Source organism: Epinephelus moara, chromosome 15 (genome assembly GCF_006386435.1).
Source record: "Epinephelus moara isolate mb chromosome 15, YSFRI_EMoa_1.0, whole genome shotgun sequence".
Taxonomy (NCBI): Eukaryota; Metazoa; Chordata; class Actinopteri; order Perciformes; family Serranidae; genus Epinephelus; species Epinephelus moara.
The window spans coordinates 16286628-16309040 of NC_065520.1; the positions used below are offsets into that span (position 1 = coordinate 16286628).

The 22413-nt window shown below is 44.1% G+C and overlaps 3 protein-coding genes across 8 annotated transcripts in view; 2 read left to right on the forward strand and 1 right to left on the reverse strand.

The window, feature by feature from the left end:
* runx1 (RUNX family transcription factor 1) overlaps nt 1-1821 on the forward strand; it is a 42119-nt gene extending 40298 nt beyond the window's left edge. For all 6 annotated transcript variants that reach the window (XM_050063257.1, XM_050063256.1, XM_050063255.1 and 3 more), the window contains one exon: nt 73-1821. In XM_050063257.1, the coding sequence (XP_049919214.1) occupies nt 73-620 (548 nt within the window). In that variant the 3' untranslated portion in view covers nt 621-1821. The remainder of the gene's footprint in view (nt 1-72) is intronic.
* Nucleotides 1822-5806: 3985 nt separating this feature from the next.
* Nucleotides 5807-11169, reverse strand: LOC126401764 (protein downstream neighbor of son homolog). Its single transcript, XM_050063251.1, has 12 exons — nt 10632-11169; nt 10463-10537; nt 10139-10339; nt 9866-10044; nt 9647-9722; nt 9463-9565; nt 9273-9378; nt 7868-8020; nt 7201-7399; nt 7030-7099; nt 6796-6926; nt 5807-6462 (listed from the first exon to the last, which is right to left on the reverse strand). Exons 1-12 carry the CDS (start codon nt 11064-11066, stop codon nt 6325-6327), a joined length of 1866 nt encoding a protein of 621 aa, XP_049919208.1. The 5' UTR covers nt 11067-11169; the 3' UTR covers nt 5807-6324.
* Nucleotides 11170-13865: 2696 nt separating this feature from the next.
* LOC126401769 (tubulin alpha-1C chain-like) lies at nt 13866-21281 on the forward strand. The gene is made up of 4 exons (XM_050063261.1): nt 13866-14008; nt 18114-18336; nt 19641-19789; nt 20044-21281. The coding sequence occupies exons 1-4, from the start codon at nt 14006-14008 to the stop codon at nt 21016-21018; spliced, it is 1350 nt and encodes a 449-aa protein (XP_049919218.1). The 5' UTR covers nt 13866-14005; the 3' UTR covers nt 21019-21281.
* Nucleotides 21282-22413: the final 1132 nt, after the last annotated feature.

The following is a 22413-nucleotide window of genomic DNA, read 5'->3' on the forward strand; positions in this document are numbered from 1 at the left end:
CACGTGAACACACAGAAAACAAGGAGAAGTCGGTGAATTCGTAGGTCGTAACCTCTGACCTTTCTCTCCAAGGTCCTGACCTCACAGCCTTCGGCGACCCCAGGATGACCTTAGAGCGACCTTTCACCTCCCTCCCCTCCTTGCCCGACTCCCGCTTCTCAGACCCCCGTGTCCACTATCCTCCGACGGCGGGCGCCTTCACCTACGCCCCCTCACACAACGCCGTCTCCAACAGCGCCCTTGGAATCACCATGGCAACCGCCATGGCAACCACTCCAGCGGGGAGGTACCACACCTATCTGCCACCCCCCTACCCAGCAAACAACCCCCACCAGGCTCAGAACGGGCCCTTCCAGTCCACCTCCTCGCCGTATCACCTGTACTACTCCACCGCTGCCGGCTCGTACCAGTTCTCCATGATGGCAGGGGGAGGAGGCAGCAGTGACTCCCGCTCCCCGCCGAGGATCTTGCCACCATGCACTAACGCCTCCACAGGCTCCTCCCTTCTTCACCCGTCTTTGCCCAATCAGAATGAAATAGTGGGCGTGGAGGTGGAGTCGAGCCACAGTAGCTCCCCGACTAACATGGCGGCTGCTGAAGCTGTCTGGAGACCTTACTGAACCGGCATGGGTGGTTGAAGGCGACGACAGACATCAGACAACACTGGACAGATTAATACACACCGATCCAAAAGATATGAGGGGCCATAAGTCGATGTAACGTCAAAGATAACGCTCAAACATGGCGAGTTGGAAATAAAGGAACATTTTGCCCAGTGCCACAGTCACTGAGTGTTTCAAACAGCAATGGCGGAAGACGATTACCAGGCTGAAGATACATTTGATACTTTTTGGTAGATGCGTTCACTGTTGGTTTGAGTCTTCACATGGGACCTTCGACAATACTGACAGACTTATCCTTCAAGGGACTCCCTGTAAGATAGACGAACTCAAACTTGTACGTGTACCGTATTGTATATTGCCCCTAGATTTTCTTCTAGACTCATCAGCAGTGAGCATGGAGGAAACTCAGTGGTTGCGCCTCCCAGTGAGCGGCAGTATTGGTCGTCACCTTCCCGAAGTAATACTTGGGAAACTGCTTCCTAGGAATTTTATTTCTGGAGAAACTCCATCCAGTAACGTATGCCATCTGACTAGACTGGCTGGCAGGTGCATTGTTCAACAGGGTTTTTAATAAATGAAGGAACCAAATATGGACCGACGAACGGAAAGAAGCAGGGTAACATTTTAGTTTTACACTGACAAAGTGCATGCAGCAGCACCCGACTGATCTCAACTCAGCTTCCTTTATAAGACAAGACTTCTTCCTCTTCGATCTTGTTAATGTTTTTGTACAGATGATTTGCTTATGCCTCATAGTGTAACAGCCTGTTTGTGTTGACCTCTGTCATTGTTTCTACTCATTCTTGGTTGACTTTTTTGTTTTAGAAAAACTGAGCCTATCATCTCTGACTTTACATTTGTTGATAATGGCAACCATGGGGGGATCAGTTTTCCATTTGCTCACCACACTGACAAACCAGTGCCGCATGGAGTTTTGTTAAATGCTTTTATTTATTCCGACAATAACATTTTGTAGTAGCATTTCATGTGTGTGTGTGAGTGTGTGTGCGATTCACTGTCAATTTTTACTGTATATAAATCTGGCTGTAAATGACAACTGCGTTTGATCACGTTTTCATCGCCCCTTCCTCTCTCTCTCTCTCTCTCTCTCTCACACACACACACACACACAATCATTTTGTTTTGACATTGTTGACAGTGCACATTTAGATTTGATTTAGATAAACGTCTTCGGGGAAAAATACAACTTGTCTTGTGGTTACTGGTTAGCTGATTATCTTTCTCTTCTGAATGTTACCACCTGGACCTGTGCCACCCCCACCCCCCCCTACACACACACACACACGCACACACACACACACGCACACACACATTTATCATTTGCTATTCCTGAACCTGGAGGAATTTCTACAGACAACAGACAAGCCCTAGCCTGCCCTCTTTGCCAGTTTACACACACACACACACACACTCAGAGGTTGCTAAATAAAGGTGAAGCAGTTAGCACACTGTATGAAAAGCTGATCTACTGTAGGCCAAGGTTAGGCTCTTGAATGATAGACTCCTCCAGCAGCAGCTCTAGTAAATGGCGACTTGACTCTGTGGAGGCCTTCACCTGTTCGGGCAACCTTGTCAGCAAGAAGAGTGGGATTTGGAAAAGCTCAACATCATCTGGAAGAGCAAGCAAAGCTATGCATCATATGAAGTGTCATCTGAATAGGTCTAAAGGCAAAAGTGTTTATAGGTGTAGTAGTTGGCCAGCCCCTTCACCATATCAGCTAGCTTCAAACTTTCCATTCGTACAACCGAGTAAAACACCATAAATGCCTTTGAGAAGAGACTGACACTACAAACTATGTAGCATACCCACAACTTTACAAGTCAGAAGCAACCCCGAGATATTGTTTGACAATCCCACAAACTCGTTTGAAGCAATCAGCCATTGCGCTTACAAGATTACCTCATAGAGGAAGCTTTTGGTTCCTCACCTTGTTGAGAAACCAAAATGAAGAGTATCATCACAAGGGCACACGTGGCTTTGGTGGCTGGGCCACATGCTTTCAATAGAGGCGGATGGCATCTCTTGCGCTAAGACGAACTCTAAGGTCGATCTTGCCAAGGATAGGGAACAATAGAGCTGATTGTGACCTCCCGTCACACGGGTAGACTTAAGAAAGTGTGTTTTATAACCAAAAGTGATAAATATGTTAGCAGGTATTATATGTCAGCTGTTGCTGGTTGGGGCTTGTAGGGGCCAAAGTCCCAGGGGCTTTATTGGGCCATGTTTTTAAAGGGACATTGTGTCTTGATGTCTGACTTATTCTCGTAAAAAGGAGAATTTCGGATTTGTTTGTACATTGTGTAGGTAAGTCGTCTGGGGGGTTCCATAACGTTTCGCTATCTTGAGAATACATCCGCCAGCAAGGGACATACAGCCCCGCCTTTGGTGTTTTCGTTGAGAGCCAGGCCAACACTGCTAGACCCAGTCCACACAGACCCATGTACTTCTGAAACCGCGTATGCGATTTGGCTGTTTGGCCACACGCAACCGCACTTTTGGGCCCCCGAAACCCCGTTTCTTTGAAACCGGAGTCCAGGGTGAAGTTCTTGGAAGACTCCGGTGTCAGTGGTTGCGTGTAGATAGGATAACCGCAGTATTTTATTACCTGTCTCCATTGTTTGACGTCAGAGCGACAGTAAATAGCTAGTGAAATGGCAGACCAAACAAACATGCTGGTGCTAACTTTATTTGTGAGCGTGCTATCTGCTCTCTTTGGATGGCATATCCAGCTGCTCGACCTAATTCAACAGCAGAGGCGCCTGAACAACCAACGAAGGAGGCTGCTCCTGTTGCTAGCTACCCCAACTACACGACTTTTGTGGATTGGGTTGTTTTTATTTTCCGCACTTCCCTATTCCGATATTGACTCTGACGTCTGATTGGTTAAAATGGCCTTTCCGTTAGAAGTTACATCGCCACCCACTGGCATGTGTATTATATCACTTGGTAGCGGGTTTTGCGGTTTCGTGTGGATATCATGTTTTTTTTTATCACACCACTCATGTGGACCAATTTTTTTTTTGGAAACCGGAGCCCGAAAAACTTTGGTTTCAGAAGTACACAGGTCCGTGTGGACGAGGCTTGAGAAGCCGAAGGAGAGGAGCAAGAGGCGCTTCGCTACTACCCCGGCACTACCGCAGCATAACAAAGTACCACTCTTTGAGCACAATGCAGGATCATGCATATGCAGCATAACGGGAGACGGAACCCTCGTCGCCAAGAAAGCGCAAAAGGGAATCAAAAAGGCAACGTAACTGGCGGATTCAAAAAACGAGGGTCAACATCGGGGTAGCCTTTCCCAGGTGGAGAGAGCTGCTGACGGAGAAAGGTAATGCAATCACAGGCCAGCACTGCTAGCCGCTAACAGCTGTTAGCCGCTAGAGTGCGCTATCCGTTTGAATGCAATATACGATCTCAACGTTAGATGGGAGAAATTCCGACACACTGTGGCTTTAAACTGTCTTGTATTACACATTACTGCTGACCATTTTCCAAATTGGAGTGTTTTACATTGCTGAATGTGTTTCCCGTTCCTCTATGCTAACTATCATGTAGCGACTTTTAATCTGAGTCAATCACAGTGAATATCATGTTGATCACAGTTTTATGGTTTGATAACAATAAAAGCACCCGTACCATGATAGATCACCTAATAAGGCAGCTTTAGGAAGCTGTGCTCTCATTTAATTTTCATGTATGAAGACATGAATAGAAGCAAATGAGCTGCTTCCCAGTTTAGGGAAACAGGAAGTAAACGCTGGTTTTTAGAGGTAACTTTGCATTTAGCTTGAGGTATAGATGAGCCAATAGAAATTTATTACTCTATTACTCTAGGCTTAGCAGGTTATATGTGCAGTCATTAGCCATGCTTTGAAACATAACAGTTTAGTCCATGTTAGAATGAATGACTAATTGAAATCCCTCTGCAATGAAGCTGGCCTGAACAGCAAAGTCATTTATTGTTGGTGAACAGTGACATCTAGTGGTGTAATTGCACTCTTATTTTTGTTGGACCACAAAGTGTGGTTCCAGGAAAGGAGGTTGTGTCGTGCACTTTATCACAAATCTGTTATAGTTCAAATTATAAATATGAATTATTATATTAGAAAATAATTAATGTAACCCACATGACATTTTTTGTAGGTTCTCTCCTCATGTGTCATGTCTGGTTTTACGTCCTGTCTTTGTGTGTTTTCCCGCCTTTTTTCTGCCAGTTGTCCTCTCATGGATCTGTACAAGGCTCTCTGTTGTTTCACTTAACCGGCCTGTTGTGATCTTTACCTTTTCTGATGATGTTAATATCGGCAGTTATCTGAAGCACCTCAGTGAACAGCTGTTTGAGGAAGGCTGTCATATTGTTGCCCTCACTTTCCTCCGGTATGTTAAATATACGCACATTATTTTGTCTGGTCGTTTTCCAGGTATTCAGTACATTCTTCCATCTCCAAAACTTTATTCACCAGATACCTAATTAATTTATGGTGCAGTATTTGTAACTCCCAAAGTCGGCACTCCACCTGTCCCACTCTGTCGGTCGTTTTATCTAAGTCAAGGTGTAGTTCTGTCCTTGAAATCCATCCTGAAATCCTTGATTTCTTTTGAGAGTGTTTCCTTTAATTCAACCATCAGGTGTTTTTAGAAACTAAGAAGATAAATACTGACCTCAAGAGTTAGTGGAGACCAGAAACTCAGAGAGATAATATTGGATTGACACTCACCAGGAGACACAAACACCTGTTCTAACATGTCACTCAACCCCTAACCCCTCACCACAGACTGTGCGAATAATGCACGTAGCTACTGTGACATCACCCATTCTCCTGTTTTTGAAGTCTCGAGTTTGGACTTTCGGCTGACCACATTTGGACAAGAAGTTGGAGCTGTGGAAGATCGAGGGGTGGATCAGACTGTAGTGACACCTCACAGACAGCCCGTCACTCAAGCAGCCCCGCCCTGAAATATGTGCCCTGTAAAATTGGGCATTTGGACATGGGGCTCTATCGGGATTGACGTTCGATGCCAGTTTCACAATTCAACTTCCAGGTTTTTCAGCAATGCAGTAGGGAATTGATTTTACACTTCTTCATTTTCAGCGATGCTTTGTAATTTAGCTGTTTTCTTCTTTAACTTGTACCTCTTGTTTTGGGTAAAACTCCACAGGTTCAAAGTTTTAATTATGATTCAACATTGCGTTCTGGAACACAAACATTCAGTATCTTAGTTTTAGTCTCAATTGTTTAAATAACAGGCTTATTTTCAGTCTGGCTCCTGGTACAGTTGGGCTAAAAACTATTAAATCTCAAGAAAGTTTGAAACTGAATAGAAAACTAGTTTTATTACTGTACAATCTGGGAATGTGGCAACTACAAAAAGTTGCCAACTGTCGATAAATCCACAGAGAATGTGTTTACTTCCTCAGCATTTAGTCTCACAACCTGAACCTTTTCTTCAAAATAAAAAAATAAAACAAAATCTCAAACAAGCTTACTAAAGTATGCATTTATCAACATTAAAATCAGAGCAAGAGCACAGCTTTAAAGAGATCAAATATATGTTGTGTGAAGGCATCTCACATACACGTCCAGAGACAGACTCATGTAATTTCATTTGTCTGCTCCTATCGTCTTTTGTAAAGTAAAAGTGACGCACAGCAACCTTGACGTGCAGCACCTCCCTGCGTCAGTTCTTCCAGGTGTAGCTGTAGTTGTTCATGTTGATGTGAGTCAGAGCGGTCTTGTTGAGAGTGGACGTCTGCTGAAGCTGCTCGATGGAGGCGGGATGGAGGCCGCAACCGGACAGGTCTGACCCACCGGTGCACTGCAAACACACATACGGTTCATTAGACTCAATGAACTCAAGGCTCAAGGGATGGCAATGCAGTTTGGTTTCAACCCTTTGTTGAACAAAGAGTGCCAGAGTGGACCCAAAAAATAAAGACAATGGTTCACGAAGCTTCATTTGGCCATTACTTGTTGAAACCAAACTGCATTGCCATCCCTTGAGCCTTTTATTACACCAAGAGCGCCATCTAGTCGGTTCAGCAAATACAACTGGTGGTTCATGAAGCTTCATTTGGCCATCACTATCATTAGATGTTCAACATGTCCTCATTGACTCAATCGTTTCACTGAAAGTATATGGCTGTCCTACCTGTTGCGTAGTGCTGCATGTGTTCATGACAGCAGTGGGCGCGTGTGTGTAAAGAGCAGCAGAGAAGTTTCCTTTCTGTGCAGGTCGGAGGAGGGTTGTGATGGTGTGGAGGGAGGAGGGGAGGATGGGTCCTGAAGGAAAGAGGAAACCATTAATGCTGTGGATGCCTTTGCAGGTGGAAAAGCCCACTAGCATACGCTGGTTTTAGATTAAGAAGATCCCGCAGCTGCGTACCTGTGATCTCCAGGCTGCTGATGTTCTGGTACGTAGAACCAACTTGGCTCTTCACATTGACGCTGCGAGCCTGAAGAAAAACACACAGGCTAAGAGATACAGAAACACCTATATATATATATTTACAGTCTGTGTGTGTGTGTGTGTGTGTGTGTGTGTGTGTGTGCATACCTTCAGGGTGTGCATCGTGGCTCCTTTGAAAGCACCGGGAGCCAGGAGCGTTGGAGGTAACCCCGCCTGGGAGCCCGCCGAAGCCACCAGGCTCTTACAGTTGATGAGGAAGTTGATGAGGGTGAAGGTGTGGGATCCCTCCACGCACACCACAGACTCCGGCTTGTGATCCAGGGACACGGTCTGACCCTCTTTGCGACTACGCCAGTGGTCAAGGAGCTCTGACTCGTTCTGACTGATTAATCTGTTTACTTTTTTGAAACATGTTGCAGACATCATTTAAATGTATTGGAAGAGTTAAGCCGTATGCCAGTGATGGCCAAACGAAGCTTCATGAAGCACCAGTTGTATTTGCTGAACCCACTAGATGGCGCTCTTGGTGTAATGAAAAAGGCTCAAGGGATGGCAATGCAGTTTGGTTTCAACCCTTTGAACAAAGAGTGCCAGAGTTGACCCAAAAAATAAAGGCAGTGTTTCATGAAGCTTCATTTGGCCATTGCTAGTTGAAACCAAACTGCATTGCCATCCCTTGAGCGTTTTTCATTACACCAAGAGCGCCATCTAGTGGGTTCAGCAAATACAACTGGTGCTTCATGAAGCTTCACTTGGACATCACTACTGTATGCTACATAAACAGGACGGCCTACAGAGAGAAGTGGGAGGATACAGTTGTATGCTGATGCTGTCTGGCTTCTTGATTTTGTCCTGGACTCCCATCTCCTCGAGCCAGGAGAAGCTGCCGTCGTCATCGTTATTGTATCCGTCATTCTCTCCTTCATCACCTGCCTTATAGTCCGCGCCCTCTTTCAGCTCAGAACCACTACGACAGAAAAATTATGATCACGAATATACAAAACGTTAACACCATCGAAATGATCTTTTCTGTAAATACTGACCAAGGAAATATTGACCCTGATTAACCAAGGGTGGTTTTTGCAGATGACACAATATTTTATGTTCAGGGGAGGACTTGCAGCAGCTATTATTGGTGGTCAAATGTGAATTGCAAAAAATAAAGTGTTGGTTTGATGTCAACAAATTATCGTTAAATCTGGACAAAACTAAGTTTATGATATTTGGAAATCGTCAAATTAAGCAAGAAGTACATTTGGAAACTGAAAATGTTGAAATCGAAAGAGTTTTTTTTTAAATTGATCATAAGCTCTGCTGGAAACCTCACATCAAATATTTGTGCTCCAAAGTATCCAGAAGCATTGGAATACTGGGTAAAACTAAACACGTTTTAGATCAGAAATCACTTCAAATTCTGTACTATGCACTTATTGATCCATATCTGTCCTACTGTGTTGAGGTATGGGGAAATGCATACAAAAGCACTTTACAAAAAAGAGTCGTAAGGATGGTTCATCATGCTGGGTACCTTGATAATCCTTTGTTTTTAAAATCGGGTATTTTAAAATTCAGGGACCTAGTTAAATTCAAAACTGTTCAAATTTTGTTTAAAGCCTGTAATAAATTGTTACCAAGCAACATTCAAATGATGTTCATGGTCAGAGAGGGAATCATAATTTTAAACATCCTACCATCCACTCGACTCTGAAAAGTATGTGCATCTCTGTCTGTGGTGTAAAACTGTGGAATAAACTAGATGAGGACACAAAAATGTGCATTAACTTAAAACAATTTAAACACAACTACAAACAATCACTCTTGGTCAGCTATAAAGAACTGGACTGCTAATTTTGTACTTTATACTTTTTTTTTTAGAAAGGATTTCATTTAGCCTTGTTTGTTTATAAGCAGGGCTCTATTTCATATTAAAGACTAAATATATGTATGTGATTATATGACAATGTAAGAGGGGGCTGAACATGATAAGCTTTGCTTCCTTCAGCCCCTTCTCGAACTTGCACATTATCACAGTGTGCCATTTTTTTTTACTACATATACTGCCTGTTTTTATGCTTGTGCTTGAGACAAATAAAAATCAAACGTGGATGCAGAACTGTTGGTGAGATCCCTCTGTCTGTCGTACCATTTAACACCTTATCTACACAATCTCTTACTCATACAGCGGCAAGTGTAGCGGACAGCGGAGACGACACACTTACTCTTGAACTTTCTCCGGCTCGTCCTCCTCTCCTTGGTGCACAGCCAGACTCTGTTGCTCTCTGCTCTTCCTCCTCTCCTCCACTAGAGGGAGACTGAACTCTATACCTACAGGCACACAAGATGAATGAAGAGTTGGCAATGCTGCCGTCACACTTTTTATCAACCAGTAATAGGCTAGGCAAGTCTTACCTTCAGCCTTCATCGCCTCTCTAAGGCCCCTGGTTGTCGGAGAAATTAAGGCAGTGATGCTGCTCGAGCCGCCGAGACCTGCTGCCCTGAACAGCACTGTAAACTGACAGAACAGAGCACATCAGATTAAGGGAACTGACTACAAAGGGAAATACTGTAACGTCCTCCACACACAAATAGCTACCTGATAGGAGCAGAGATAAAAGTAAGGACACAGCTTGGCCTTCAGTAGACTGTAGAGAGATGACAGGCTGACCGACCTGCAGAAGACAATCAGAGAAAATGCTATTATGTGAAACCATTTCGCAGCAGGTGAGCACTTAATTTGTTTTATATGAAAGCATGGAGTAGAGATGCTGCGATGGAGAGTTTAGCTTAGTTTGCTGCGAATCTCTGGCCTCACCATTCACTCATGAGACTCTGCTGCAGCGCTCTATCCTGTGCCCATGGGGCGCTCTTCCCAGCGAAGCTCCTCTCAGCGTTGATCCGGGGAAACAGAGAGATCCAGGGCACAGAGGGGTGCTGCCAGTACACCAGACTCTGCTGGAAGGCACAGCGCAGCTCTGAGCAGGACCGGGGATCCTGGAGAGGTGACAGGGAGGATTCTCTGACTAAACATGATACATAGGGATAATCACTGTGATGTTATGAGTGATGATTACACTCAAAAGTCTACCTGTAGACTGTGTGGCAGGCTGCCAAACTGAGCTCTGCAGTGCTGACTGAGCCCCGAAGCTTCCTCTTGGGCTTTGGGGTGCTCTGCCCACGACAGGGTGAGCGGGGAGGTGAAGAGGAGGCGGGTTTTCAGGCTCCAGTCTGCTGGATACTCTGTGCAGACTGGGGGGGCTATGGAGGCTGGGGCGATGGCCTGGGGACTCTGGGGAGAGAGAGAGAGGGGAGAGGAATTTTACAACAAATGTTTGAACTGAGAACAACCGAAATGGTGAGGAGACAGATTTTTTTTGTATCAACGTGCAAAAAGCAGAAAAAGAAATCCAACCTTCAGCAGTGGGCTTTTAACATCTTCCTTCTCCTCTTCAAATAGGGAGTCATCCTCAGAGAAGGTGAGACACTTCTGCAGCAAAGGACAGAAAATGGAAAATATAAAAATGTGTGCCACCCCAAAACCAAATTCTAATGACACATTAGTTTCTTCAAACAGAAGGTACCTCGCTGGAACTGTCTTGGTGCTCCTGATTTTCTGCCTCAGCCAACTTTGCCCTGAAAGATAAAACTCCTCCACACTCCTCCTCTCCCTCCTCTCCAGTCCACTTCATAGTCTTGTACCCGTGTCCAGCTTCAGCATTCCCGTCGTCGTTATAAATAAGAAGTTTCTTTTTGGGGCTGTAAGTGTTTTCAATGTTCGCGAACGGGTTTCTGCGTTTCACCCCACCTCCAGAGCGGGCCTGGGTGTTAAAAAGCGGCCCCGGGGAGAAAGGCCGAACGCCTGCCGGGGATGAGTCGCTTTGTCCGGGGCTGCAGGAGGAGCCCTGGCCGCTCGGGCTGGAGAAGACACTGGCGTCGCTTCGGGTTCTTTTCCGCCTCATTCGCATTATTTCCGCCGGTCGCTTGAAGCTGGGTGAATACCCTGCCTGCTGAGACATAATTGTTTATCAAAAGTAGCTAAAATTCAACGATATAATGTTAAAAACACCGGAGTATTGACGCGTTGACGCTGGTGTTTTGTTCCCACTTCCGCACTGTCAAAATTGGCGCGTAGCGTGCTGACGTAAAGCGTTTCGAACGTGTTGCGTTTGCGTTACAGAGAAAAAAAACGGAAAAGGGGCCACTTTTTTTTTTTTTTTTTTACAAACTTTATTCAGAACAAAGAATATACAAACAAGACAAGGAGTAAAAACAACAAGGATACAATTGCAAACTTCACAGATGGAGATGACATACAAAATTCTTCAAAAAAATATCAAACAATATGTTTCAGCACAGGAAAAAAAGACAATAATTCAAGTTTACTAAATAAAATAAAAGGGAATAATGAACAACAGAGCGAGGACTTATAATCGAGCTATAATCTTTTTTTTTTTTTTAGCTTTTTTTGTTAACTTTTTCCACCTTTTTCATTCCATTTACAAGAGTGTATATATATATATATATAAAAATAACCACAAGATTAATAATATCAGAAAAATTAGTGTCCAAGTTGTCCATATAATAAATTATGTCATTTAAAGTAAACAAACAAAGGTATGTTGTCGATTTTCAGGGACAACCAGTTGTGAATTTCAGACCAAAATAAACTGACAAAGGGACAACTGAAAAATAGATGGTCTACATATTCAATTGAACAAACGATACAAGGATCAAACCGGAATCTTCTGTGTAGAAAATAACAGGGTATATTGCTGTTATAATCTTAAAGTGAGTTTCCTTTACTTTCGGAGCAACAGGAAGTGAATGATAAAAAGAAAATGATTTTAGATAGATAGACCAAACAACCTACGACACAAATGAGCAGAATAAATGCAAGGATGTGAAGGTTAAATGACTTTTAATTACTTTTAACTTCACAGCTCACTGTAAAATAGAAATAATATTTTTTTAAAAACATACAAAATGAACTATAAAGTTTAAACTGAATGTTAAAACTGACCTGTTAACAGGATCTGTTGGTGTGTCTCAAATCACATACTTCCATCAGCACACTTCCATGTAGTATACTATGTGTACTATGTACTCATTGGCGTAGTGTGGGAATTTCGACAGGGTAGTGTTGTCTCAAACCAAACATGGCTGTTGTGCACTCACCGGAAATGACGACCGCAAATTAGCTAGTTAGCAAACTAGCATTAGCATTCGCGTTATCGTTCACGGCACCAAATCATTACAGACTGCTAAATTAACCCAATAAACATACTGCTAGCTTATACCCGACAACAGTATAGTGGTGCTTAGTGCAAAAAACACATGTATTTGTACTGTCGCGCAGTCCATTTCCAGTTTGAAAAGTGGTCCCTCCCCTTCCGCTTCGTAGCCAAGATGGCGACCATTGAGGGCGAGAAGTGTCCATAGTTCCACGCTCAACACTTCTCAGTGTGAACGTACTTATGCACTCAAAATATTAAGCATAAGTACAGAAGTACGCGATTTGAGACACAGCATCCGTGTAGAACTGTTTGTGCATGTACATAACTTTTCTGGAAATGTAGATTCATCCTTTCCAAAAACAGATCCTTGTTTTCAGTGAGTGGATGGAGATGTTCGTCATCTGTTAGGCGAAACCGGCAGTGTCTTACCCTTTGAGGAATTCAGCGCCAAATTCGATCTCCAATGCAACAGTAAACAATATGATAAAGTAATTTAAAGTATCCAAACTGCTTCTTTTTTTTTTCAATTAAATACACTCCCCTATGTGGTCGCCCCTTCTCACCTCCCTTACGTTCAAATATTGGCAGCTTTACACACTCTCCCATGACGGTGAACTAAAACCCTTTGGCGTGAGTATGAAACAAGACATTAGATGACATCATTTTGGGGTTTGGGAGAGACAGACCGACATTTTTCAACATTTTAACACATTTTTCCATAAAATGATTCGTCGACTAATCGAAGAAATAATCGACAGATTAGTCGACAGTGAAAATAATCGTTAGTTGCAGCCGTATTTGGGATGCAGTACGAAAACAAGAAGACCAAATCCGCACAGAACATATTCTCTTATTGTTTGTTATTACAGCGTAGTTGGCTGTTAGCTAAGGTGTTGCATGTATGTTTGTCCTTGATTTACCTTTCCTGCATCTTCTGCCCGAGGGCAGCAGCTCAAACAAATGCTGGGTGTCCATCAGAATGTTTTGGGCTTATTTGAGGAGTAAGGAATAAATGCAACAAATATAAACAATAATAACANTGCATGTATGTTTGTCCTTGATTTACCTTTCCTGCATCTTCTGCCCAAGGGCAGCACTCAAACAAATGCTGGGTGTCCATCAGAATGTTTTGGGCTTATTTGAGGACTAAGGAATAAATGCAACAAATATAAACAATAATAACAGTGATAATAATAATAGCTGGGGGAGGGGGAGTTGGGGGAAGGTTTGCCTGGGGCGCTGAATGTGTTGCATCATATCCTTTCTGACCATATGTTTTATGTATTAAATCTTACACTGAAAAGCCGCTCCAGCTGTCAGTCAAATGCAGTACAAAGTTTTTAAAAAGTTTTTATAAAGTACTTTATTTCCCTCTGTCTGAAATACTCAAGTTAAGATCACAACGCTCCCTTTCCCCCACTTCAAATAAACTTAACACACACATCATGTGAGCGCCTCGGGTGCTGCTCTTACTCTGAAAACGTCAAACAGGAAGCCACATCTTACTGTGGAAAAAAAAAAATAGTTATGAAGAGAACAAAGCTGCAGCTGTTGCTGGCTCCTCCTCTTCCTCCACCTCCTCCTCCTCCCCCTGTAGTAACTATAAAAATGTCTGTGACACACACTGATAGCACTTCACTCACAGAGATCTCATTATAGGCGCCCTGTGAGAGCCTGCAAGTTTGAACCTCTTCTCCTAAAAGTACAATCAGAGCAGCACAATGGTGAGTATGGCGGCATAATTATTACGAGTGTATTCCATTGAAAGTGACATGCAGTGTGTTACATAAGAACTATGAGTGCTATCTGAAGTGTTCCTCCTTTGAGAATCAGTGTTCCTGTTGCATCTGCATACTTTCCCTCCAAAATCTATCACCAGCCTGAGCTTGTGTCTTTTGCTTCTACTTTAAGGCCTCCAGGCTGCTACTAAAACAACTTCCTGGCTTTGCTACAGCACTTAAAACTCATTTAAATGTTAGAAAGTGAAGAACATAAAGTAAAATCAGTGGAGACACGGTACCAGGCATGTGGCTCCAGCTCCAGTAAAGGTTAACTGTTTCCATATGTGTGTCTGTCAGGAGGGCGTGCTTGTTTGCCCGGCTGGTTTTGGGAATGCTGATGTGGCTTCCAGAGGCCCCTTGTGTGTTTTACATTTCTATTCCTGACGGCTATGAGCTCAGGCGCATGACGATAAACCCTCGTAGCCGTGGATCAACATTTTTACAAGAGCTAAAGAGTCTTAAGTCGTCGGCGTGATTTCAGGACGTTGACCTTCCCCTTTTCACTTTATTCCCGTCGTCAGAGCAAACAGTGAGAGTGTCGTAACAGGTCGTTTGGAAAGTCAGAACTGAGGAAAGGCAGTTTGGTAAAGCGTTGACGACGAGAAAAGACTGTTTCCCCCTGTTGGTTTTAGGTCTGCTGACACTTCCTGTTGGGCCATTTGTGATACAGCAAGGAAGAAGAGGAGGTGTGGGCAGTCACGCTGCCTTCAGAGTCGCTACATTTATCCCTCCAGCTTACTTTCAGCTGGGATAAATTTAAAATCAAGCATTTTTGGGGGGTTACTCCACCACAGGCTTACAACACAATGCTCCACTGTGTTTGCTCTCCCATGCTGAGGCCTTAATGTCAGCCGTGACGTAGTTTGAGGACAAGATACAGGAAGCAGATAGTCACCCAGATGCCAGGAAGTGTAACTTTCACAAGCTGCGTGTGTCTTGAAGGCATGAACCAGTGTGGCATGTTGCAACACCAACACCACTCCCACTTTTTCTCATATCCTGTCGAAGCTCTGTGGCCCACAAAACGGCACCAAGTTCTGTCTGCATATATTTGTGCTTTGTTTTCTTGCTCCAACAATAGGAGCGCTCGGCACTGACAGCGTGTTATTTCCATGAGATAAGCTGCAGTCCAAACAGGTTAGTAGGGTAGATGTCTGAGTGAAGCGTCACTCAAAATAGCTGTGTGCTGAGCTGGCTGCCATCGCCATACTTGGCAGCTCCCGTATCACCATGCCCCCTCCCCTTCTCCGTCCTTATCACAGGCTGGTTTAGGGGGAGGGGGAATTTCAAAGGATCAAAATTCAAAACAAAAGCCCACTACAGAAAGATTAGTGTCAACTTTAACGCATTGTATTCAGCCCTCTAAATCACACGCTGTTGCTGGGATGCTTGAGAAAGCAGATGAAACCACGTTGGCTTGCAAGGACGCAGGATGAGGAGTAGCTTGGTCCACGGAAGACACTGCACGTCTCCAGATGTGGAATGTAGAATACATTAAGCAGCAACAGTCTGCAGCACGTTCTCCTCCAGTTTTAAGCTCGTCTGAAAGCTTCATAATCGCACTGCAGCGCCACGTCAAAGTGCAAACAAAACTACGGGCTATAGTGTGACCAGAAAGAGAGCTGAGTCCTAAGAGAACAAGATGTGCAAATTCGCCATGTGCAAGGTAGTTCCTTGTTCCATTTGCAGCGTTAGTTCTTTGAGTATCTCTTTAAGATTAAAGCAAAATTGGTGGAACAGAAATATCCTAATTGATGTTACATCAAATTGAATAAGAGTCGAATCGATTCAGGAAATCACAGGCGATACCTAGCCCTGGTTTACATGCACAAAATATTCCGTTTTTGCCCCCTTACTGTTCACGTGCAGCCGTGCATACGCTGATTAAAGTGCCCTGAAATCACGTGAAAATACTGTAAAAAAACAACAAAACACTGCCACTGTAAAAAGCACCTATTTGTTTTAACTCAAGTGTTCAGGCTGCCTTAAAATTTTAAGTTTATTCGATTTGAGAAAACAAGTATTATATCACTCAACATGCCTTCTCAAATTCAGCCAACTTAAAAATTTAAGGCAACCTGTGCACTTGTTTCGTCTTGTTTTGTCCACAACCCAAAGAAATTAAGTTTACTGTCATTTAGACGTAAAGAAACCAGGAAATATTTGCATTTGAGAAGCTGGATCAGAAAGTTTTGACTCAAACTGATGAAGCGATTATCAAATTAGCTGGTGATTGAGTTCATATTTGAAACAGATCTACATTTGGCTCACTATTTAAACCATATATCTTACATTTTGCTAATTAGTTTCCTCGGGTAACACCAGTTTGTGTGGTTCAAATCGCTGAGACGTCAGTTTCCTGAGGAATGTGCCGAAGCTGAAAGAAACTAGGTCACCCCACTTTATCAAAATCGCATGTCACTCACATTAACAATATGCCTGAGAGGCAGTTTCATCATCTTTAAGTAAAACACTTAACAGACTGAATTGACAGATCCTCACTGGGAGCTGTTTGCGTTGCTATCAAGACGTCGCGCTGGAAAAACATGACGAGCTGTCCCGTCCTGTCAGACTGACTCCTCAGGAATCTCCCAACAACATGAATATTTTACTGGCCCACGTGTTCCCGTTGGGAATAGGGTCAGAGGTCAGCTGCAGCCTCTTTTAGCGCTTTGTAAAGGTGGAATTATTTATTACATACATATAACAGGGGTTGTTTGTGTTCTCGTGTTCCCGCTGACAGCTGGCCTTCTGTTGACAGACTAACTGCTGCAATAGTGGTGAGACAAAGCAGCAGAAATCCATCTGATTCATTGATGTCACAATTTTTAAAGCAACAGTTTTTGCGCACTGCTCCCTGTCATTTGCACTCTAAAGGGTCAGTTAACTAAACAGGAAAGACGACGTTGCATCCTAAACTCCCTCGGGACAAATTTACTCTCTAATGATGAGACCAAACTTGTTCCAGTCCCCTGCAAGCATGCACCCATTGGCTCCACCCGCTACCCTCCACCCACATCCTTTACAAGGATCTAGAAATACCTCAGGAGGGTGTGGAAGCACTTTGGCCCCTACAGATACTCTGACAAGAGTATGTTAATCGCCGCTGACCCCTTATTTAGATCAGTGACGTGTCACATCCGACTCGCGTGATAATGTGAAAACCTGACAGGTTTCTGCAAAGTCCACAAAAAAATCTGGTTGGGGCAATAATGTGGAAATAATTTTAAAGAGAAAAAGAGGCTGAAAAGTTCACAACCCTCATGCTCAACTGTCATTTCCAGCAGGTCAAGACAGGTTTAAAGGCAGCAATGTTTGCATTAAACCACCCAGGGCAAAAGGTTGGCTTAAATGAATTCGGGGATACATTTTGTAGCTGGATGGCATTCAACATCCCTACACCCTTTGGTGTCCCCAAAATGGGCGAGGTCCTCAAAGTCCGAATATGCCGTTTCATCAAGGTCTTCTTGGATCGCTCTTAGTCTGGCCCCTCCCCTTGCGACCACTATGCCTTGGAGGCCCTATCAGGGGCTATTAGCCCTGGACAACACAGCTCCCAGGTTCACAGGGACACGAAAACCCTTCTACCATGGTAAGGTGGTGGTTCTCGGAGGACCCGCTCCTCCTTAGCGTTGAAAGGGGTCAGTTGAGGTGGTTCGGACATCTGATCAGGATGGGCGCCTCCTGTTAGAGGTGTTCCGGGCAAGTCAGGAGGCCCCGGGGCAGACCCAGCCTTGGGGTCCCCCAGGAGGAGCTAGAAAGTGTTTCTGGGGAGAAGGATGTCTGGGGTACTTTGCTTGGCCTGCTGCCCCTGCAACCCGGCCCTGGATAAGTGGATGAAAATGGATGGATGGATATTTATTTCCTTTCAAAATGTTTTTTCTTTCGGTAGGACATGATTTGCCCCAGTTCTCAAGAATGGGTGTTGAGTATGTCTGAATTTAAATGGGGTTTGGTTTACATGATGACTTCAGCGATAAATTTCCCAAAATCATATTGAATTCAGACTGGAACGGTTAAATGAAATCTTTTCCTTTCTCCTCCACAGCGTGAGTGTATCTCTATCCACGTCGGCCAGGCTGGGGTCCAGATGGGCAACACCTGCTGGGAGCTGTACTGTCTGGAGCACGGCATCCAGCCTGACGGCCACATGCCCACCGACAAGCCCTCCACGGGCTACGACGACTCCTTCACCACCTTCTTCAGTGAGACCGGCACGGGGAAGTACGTCCCCAGAGCCATCTTTGTCGACCTGGAGCCCACTGTGATTGGTGAGGAGTTTCATCCAACCTTCTGTTGCACATTCTTTTACCTGGGAGCTCGTGTTTGGGAGATAAGGGTGTTGCTCGAGTAAGATAAAAACTTCAGATTTTAGGAGAGAAGGAAGCTAGAGACAATAAAGCTATAAACTAGCTGATCACATATTAACTAGTTGGCTAGACAGTGGGCCATTCATATGAGTTCATATTTTGACCAAAGTTCATTTTAACCAATTAAAGTTTTTAGGTCAGTCGTTTTTTGGCCACGCCCACTCCCGTTTGAATCAGCCAATCAGATCTCAAAAGCTCACTTTTCACTCCAAGTTTGGAAACAACAAAGTATGTTCTTATTTTCAAATGTGTAGTCCAACAACATTCAAACTATTCGCCAAATTCTACTGGGCAAACAAACGCCGGACTTTCACCCGAGAGACAGCTGTTCATTTCCCATGTGAAACCAAAACTCAGTGACGTGACGTGACATTACATTAATAAGAACGGTAGGCCTATTTTTTTCAAGCCAAACCATGATGATGACTTTTGTTGCCTAAAATTCATGTTGTGTTCACACCAAACGTGATACAAATTTTCACGTTGCTAGAATAATTTATTGACTTGCCTCATAAGTGTGACTAAAGGCCTTTTTCCGGATGCATTTTTTTAATCTGTCACGTGAAAAAAAATTGTTAGGCACAGAAACATTGCACACTGATTATGATGTGTTTTATTGTTGTATTTGTTGTGAAAATTCACAACATGTGCCAAAATAAAACGCACGGGCTCAGTGTGCAAACGTGACTGACACAATGTTAGGTCAGATTTATTTTTGGATATGTGACAATTTTTGACAAATAAATGTACTCAGTGCGCAAAGGCCTTAACTCGCGTCAAATGCGCGTGAAATTGCTGAATCGATGAATGACCTTCCGCTGAAACGTCCTTGCCATCATACGTCCCTGGAGGATCTCAGTGCTGATTGGCTATCATGGCGTAAATTGGTTGCTGAAGTTTAGATTTTTCAACTCTCATGAATAAACATATGACACAAAATGGCGCTACTAGCTTCGTTCGTGTTGCTTAATTTGTGTATTTTGCGTATTTCGCATTGTGTCCAATGCGCCACCTGGTGGGAATTCATGTCTAATAGCGTCTTTACTTTAATTGGAACTTAATGTCGTGGGTTGCTTTGGATAAAAAATTCAATTCAAATTTTTATCTATATCCCCAAACCAAACGTTTGTCTCATGGCGCACCCTCAGTGTGGATAAAAGTACAGTATTAACATGCTATCAAACTGTCTCTTCTCTCCCCTCCAGATGAGGTTCGTACAGGCACCTACAGACAGCTTTTCCACCCCGAGCAGCTGATCTCAGGGAAGGAGGATGCTGCCAACAACTACGCCCGTGGTCACTACACCGTCGGAAAGGAGCACATTGACTCTGTGCTCGACAGAATCCGCAAACTGGTAAGAAAAGGGTTAAAATTTAAGCATGTTTGTTCTGTAAGTCATTATTGGTAAGAGGTTGGGCTTGACCTATGTAGCCTACATCCCTGTCATGGAGAGTTGTTTTGCCTCAGCTAATGAAATGACATCCCTAAAAGGGTCTATTTATCCTCCTGAATCCTACACACTGGACCTTTAATATAACCCTATCAGAAGTATCTTCTTTAGTCTGTTTCAAAACTTCTTTAACAGTAAATTCTTTCTTTCTCGTCCAGTCTGACCAGTGCACCGGGCTGCAAGGTTTTCTGGTCTTCCACTCCTTCGGAGGAGGAACCGGCTCTGGCTTCACCTCCCTCCTGATGGAGCGCCTCTCAGTCGACTTTGGCAAGAAGTCCAAGCTGGAGTTTGCCATCTACCCCGCTCCTCAAGTGTCCACAGCCGTGGTGGAGCCCTACAACTCCATCCTGACCACACACACCACCCTGGAGCACTCCGACTGCGCCTTCATGGTGGACAACGAGGCCATCTACGACATCTGCCGCAGGAACCTGGACATCGAGCGCCCGTCATACACCAACCTCAATCGTCTCATCAGCCAGATCGTCTCCTCCATCACCGCCTCTTTGAGGTTCGACGGCGCCTTGAACGTGGACCTGACGGAGTTCCAGACCAACTTGGTGCCCTACCCTCGCATCCACTTCCCTCTGGCCACCTACGCCCCCGTCATCTCAGCAGAGAAGGCCTACCACGAGCAGCTCACTGTGGCTGAAATCACCAACTCCTGCTTTGAGCCAGCCAATCAGATGGTGAAATGTGACCCCCGCCATGGTAAATACATGGCCTGCTGCCTGCTGTACCGCGGAGACGTGGTGCCCAAAGACGTCAACGTCGCCATCAGCAACATCAAAACCAAGCGCTCCATCCAGTTTGTGGACTGGTGTCCCACTGGCTTCAAGGTGGGCATCAACTACCAGCCACCCACTGTGGTCCCCGGAGGAGACCTGGCTAAGGTGCAGAGGGCCGTGTGCATGCTGAGCAACACCACCGCCATCGCCGAGGCCTGGGCTCGTCTCGACCACAAGTTTGATCTCATGTACGCCAAGAGGGCCTTCGTCCACTGGTATGTCGGAGAGGGCATGGAGGAGGGAGAGTTCTCAGAGGCCAGAGAGGACATGGCCGCTCTGGAGAAGGATTACGAAGAGGTCGGCATTGACTCATTTGAAGAAGATGAAGAGGGGGAGGAGTATTAAATAAGAATAACGTTAAGACTAGAGCCGTTTTAAAGGAAAGGGTAAAGTTCGATCAGTATTCAACATGTTAAATCTCCTCCAGAGGCAGTCTGAGTGTTAACGTGCCGTTTAACGACCTCTGATGAACACTAACGTTACTGCCGAGCAGCGATTTATCCGAGCTCAATCTCATGGTGTTTGGTATATTGAATAATGACTCTCCAGTTAGAGAGGTGCCTTTATCTCCTTTTCTAAATAAAGCTGTTTACACAAACTTCTCTTGACTTCTAAGAGTAACTGTTTCTTTATTTGATGTTTGGAAACAGAATCAGAATACAGAAAAAAAGGTAAGTAACTGATACTTATGATCATTTTGTGGGTGAAGTTTTCCCTGAATACATTTGGGTGAGATGTGGGTGTTCGACCACTAGATGACAGTGTGGTGCTACTGTGAGAGAAAGCTCATTCCATCCACACTGAAGGGAAGATATCAGAAAAGAAGACAAGGACTGAGAAATCTCAAGGCCACCAGCTTGGCCCTGAGGTGGAAGACATGCACAAGGATGCATGTCATATCTCAACGTGGAAATGTCTGGAACTCTCTTAAATATCACCCACTTTTGTTGCTATGAATATGAACATAAATGTCCTGAAATCTCGTTAAAAAATGCCCAATTTTGTCACTCCAAACACGACAAGAAATGCTCAGTTTGGTCGCCAGAAACATGTCTCGAAACTCTCATAAAAAAACGTTGAGTAATGCCCAGAAAAGTGTTTTATGCAGAACATCGTGATGTCACAGCTAAATTGACCTTTGACCTTTTGGATATAATATGTCATCACTTCATCATCTTATCCTGTTAGATATTTGTGTGAAGTTTTGTCATAATTAGCCTAAGAATTCTTGACTGGCCTTGACGTTTGACCATCAAATTCAAATCAATTTATTTTTCTGTCTAAGTGGACGTTTGTGCCAAATGTTAGGAAACTCCAAGATGTTCTTGATACATCACACATTATCATGCACAAAATTTCAAACCATGACGTTTCAAGGACCTGTAAATAAAAAAAACTTTCTTGCCCTATTTATCCGTTTTTATTACTTCCATGACTTTTCCAGGCCTGGAAAATGTCTTTGTGAAATTCCATTACTTTTCGGTTTTTCAAGACCATAGGAACCTTAGTGTTCACAAGAATGAGACAGACCTTGACCTTTGACCACCAAATCTAATGTTCGTCATTGATCCCAAGTGAAACTTTGTGCCAAATGTAAAGAAATTCCCTCAAGGTGTTCTTGAGACAATGTGCTCATGAGAATGACATGGACGGACAACCCGAAAACATACTGCCTCGTGTCTTGTGCTGCCCATAACAGGTGTGATTTGTATGTCCAGAAGCCTCCTGAAGCCTAACTAC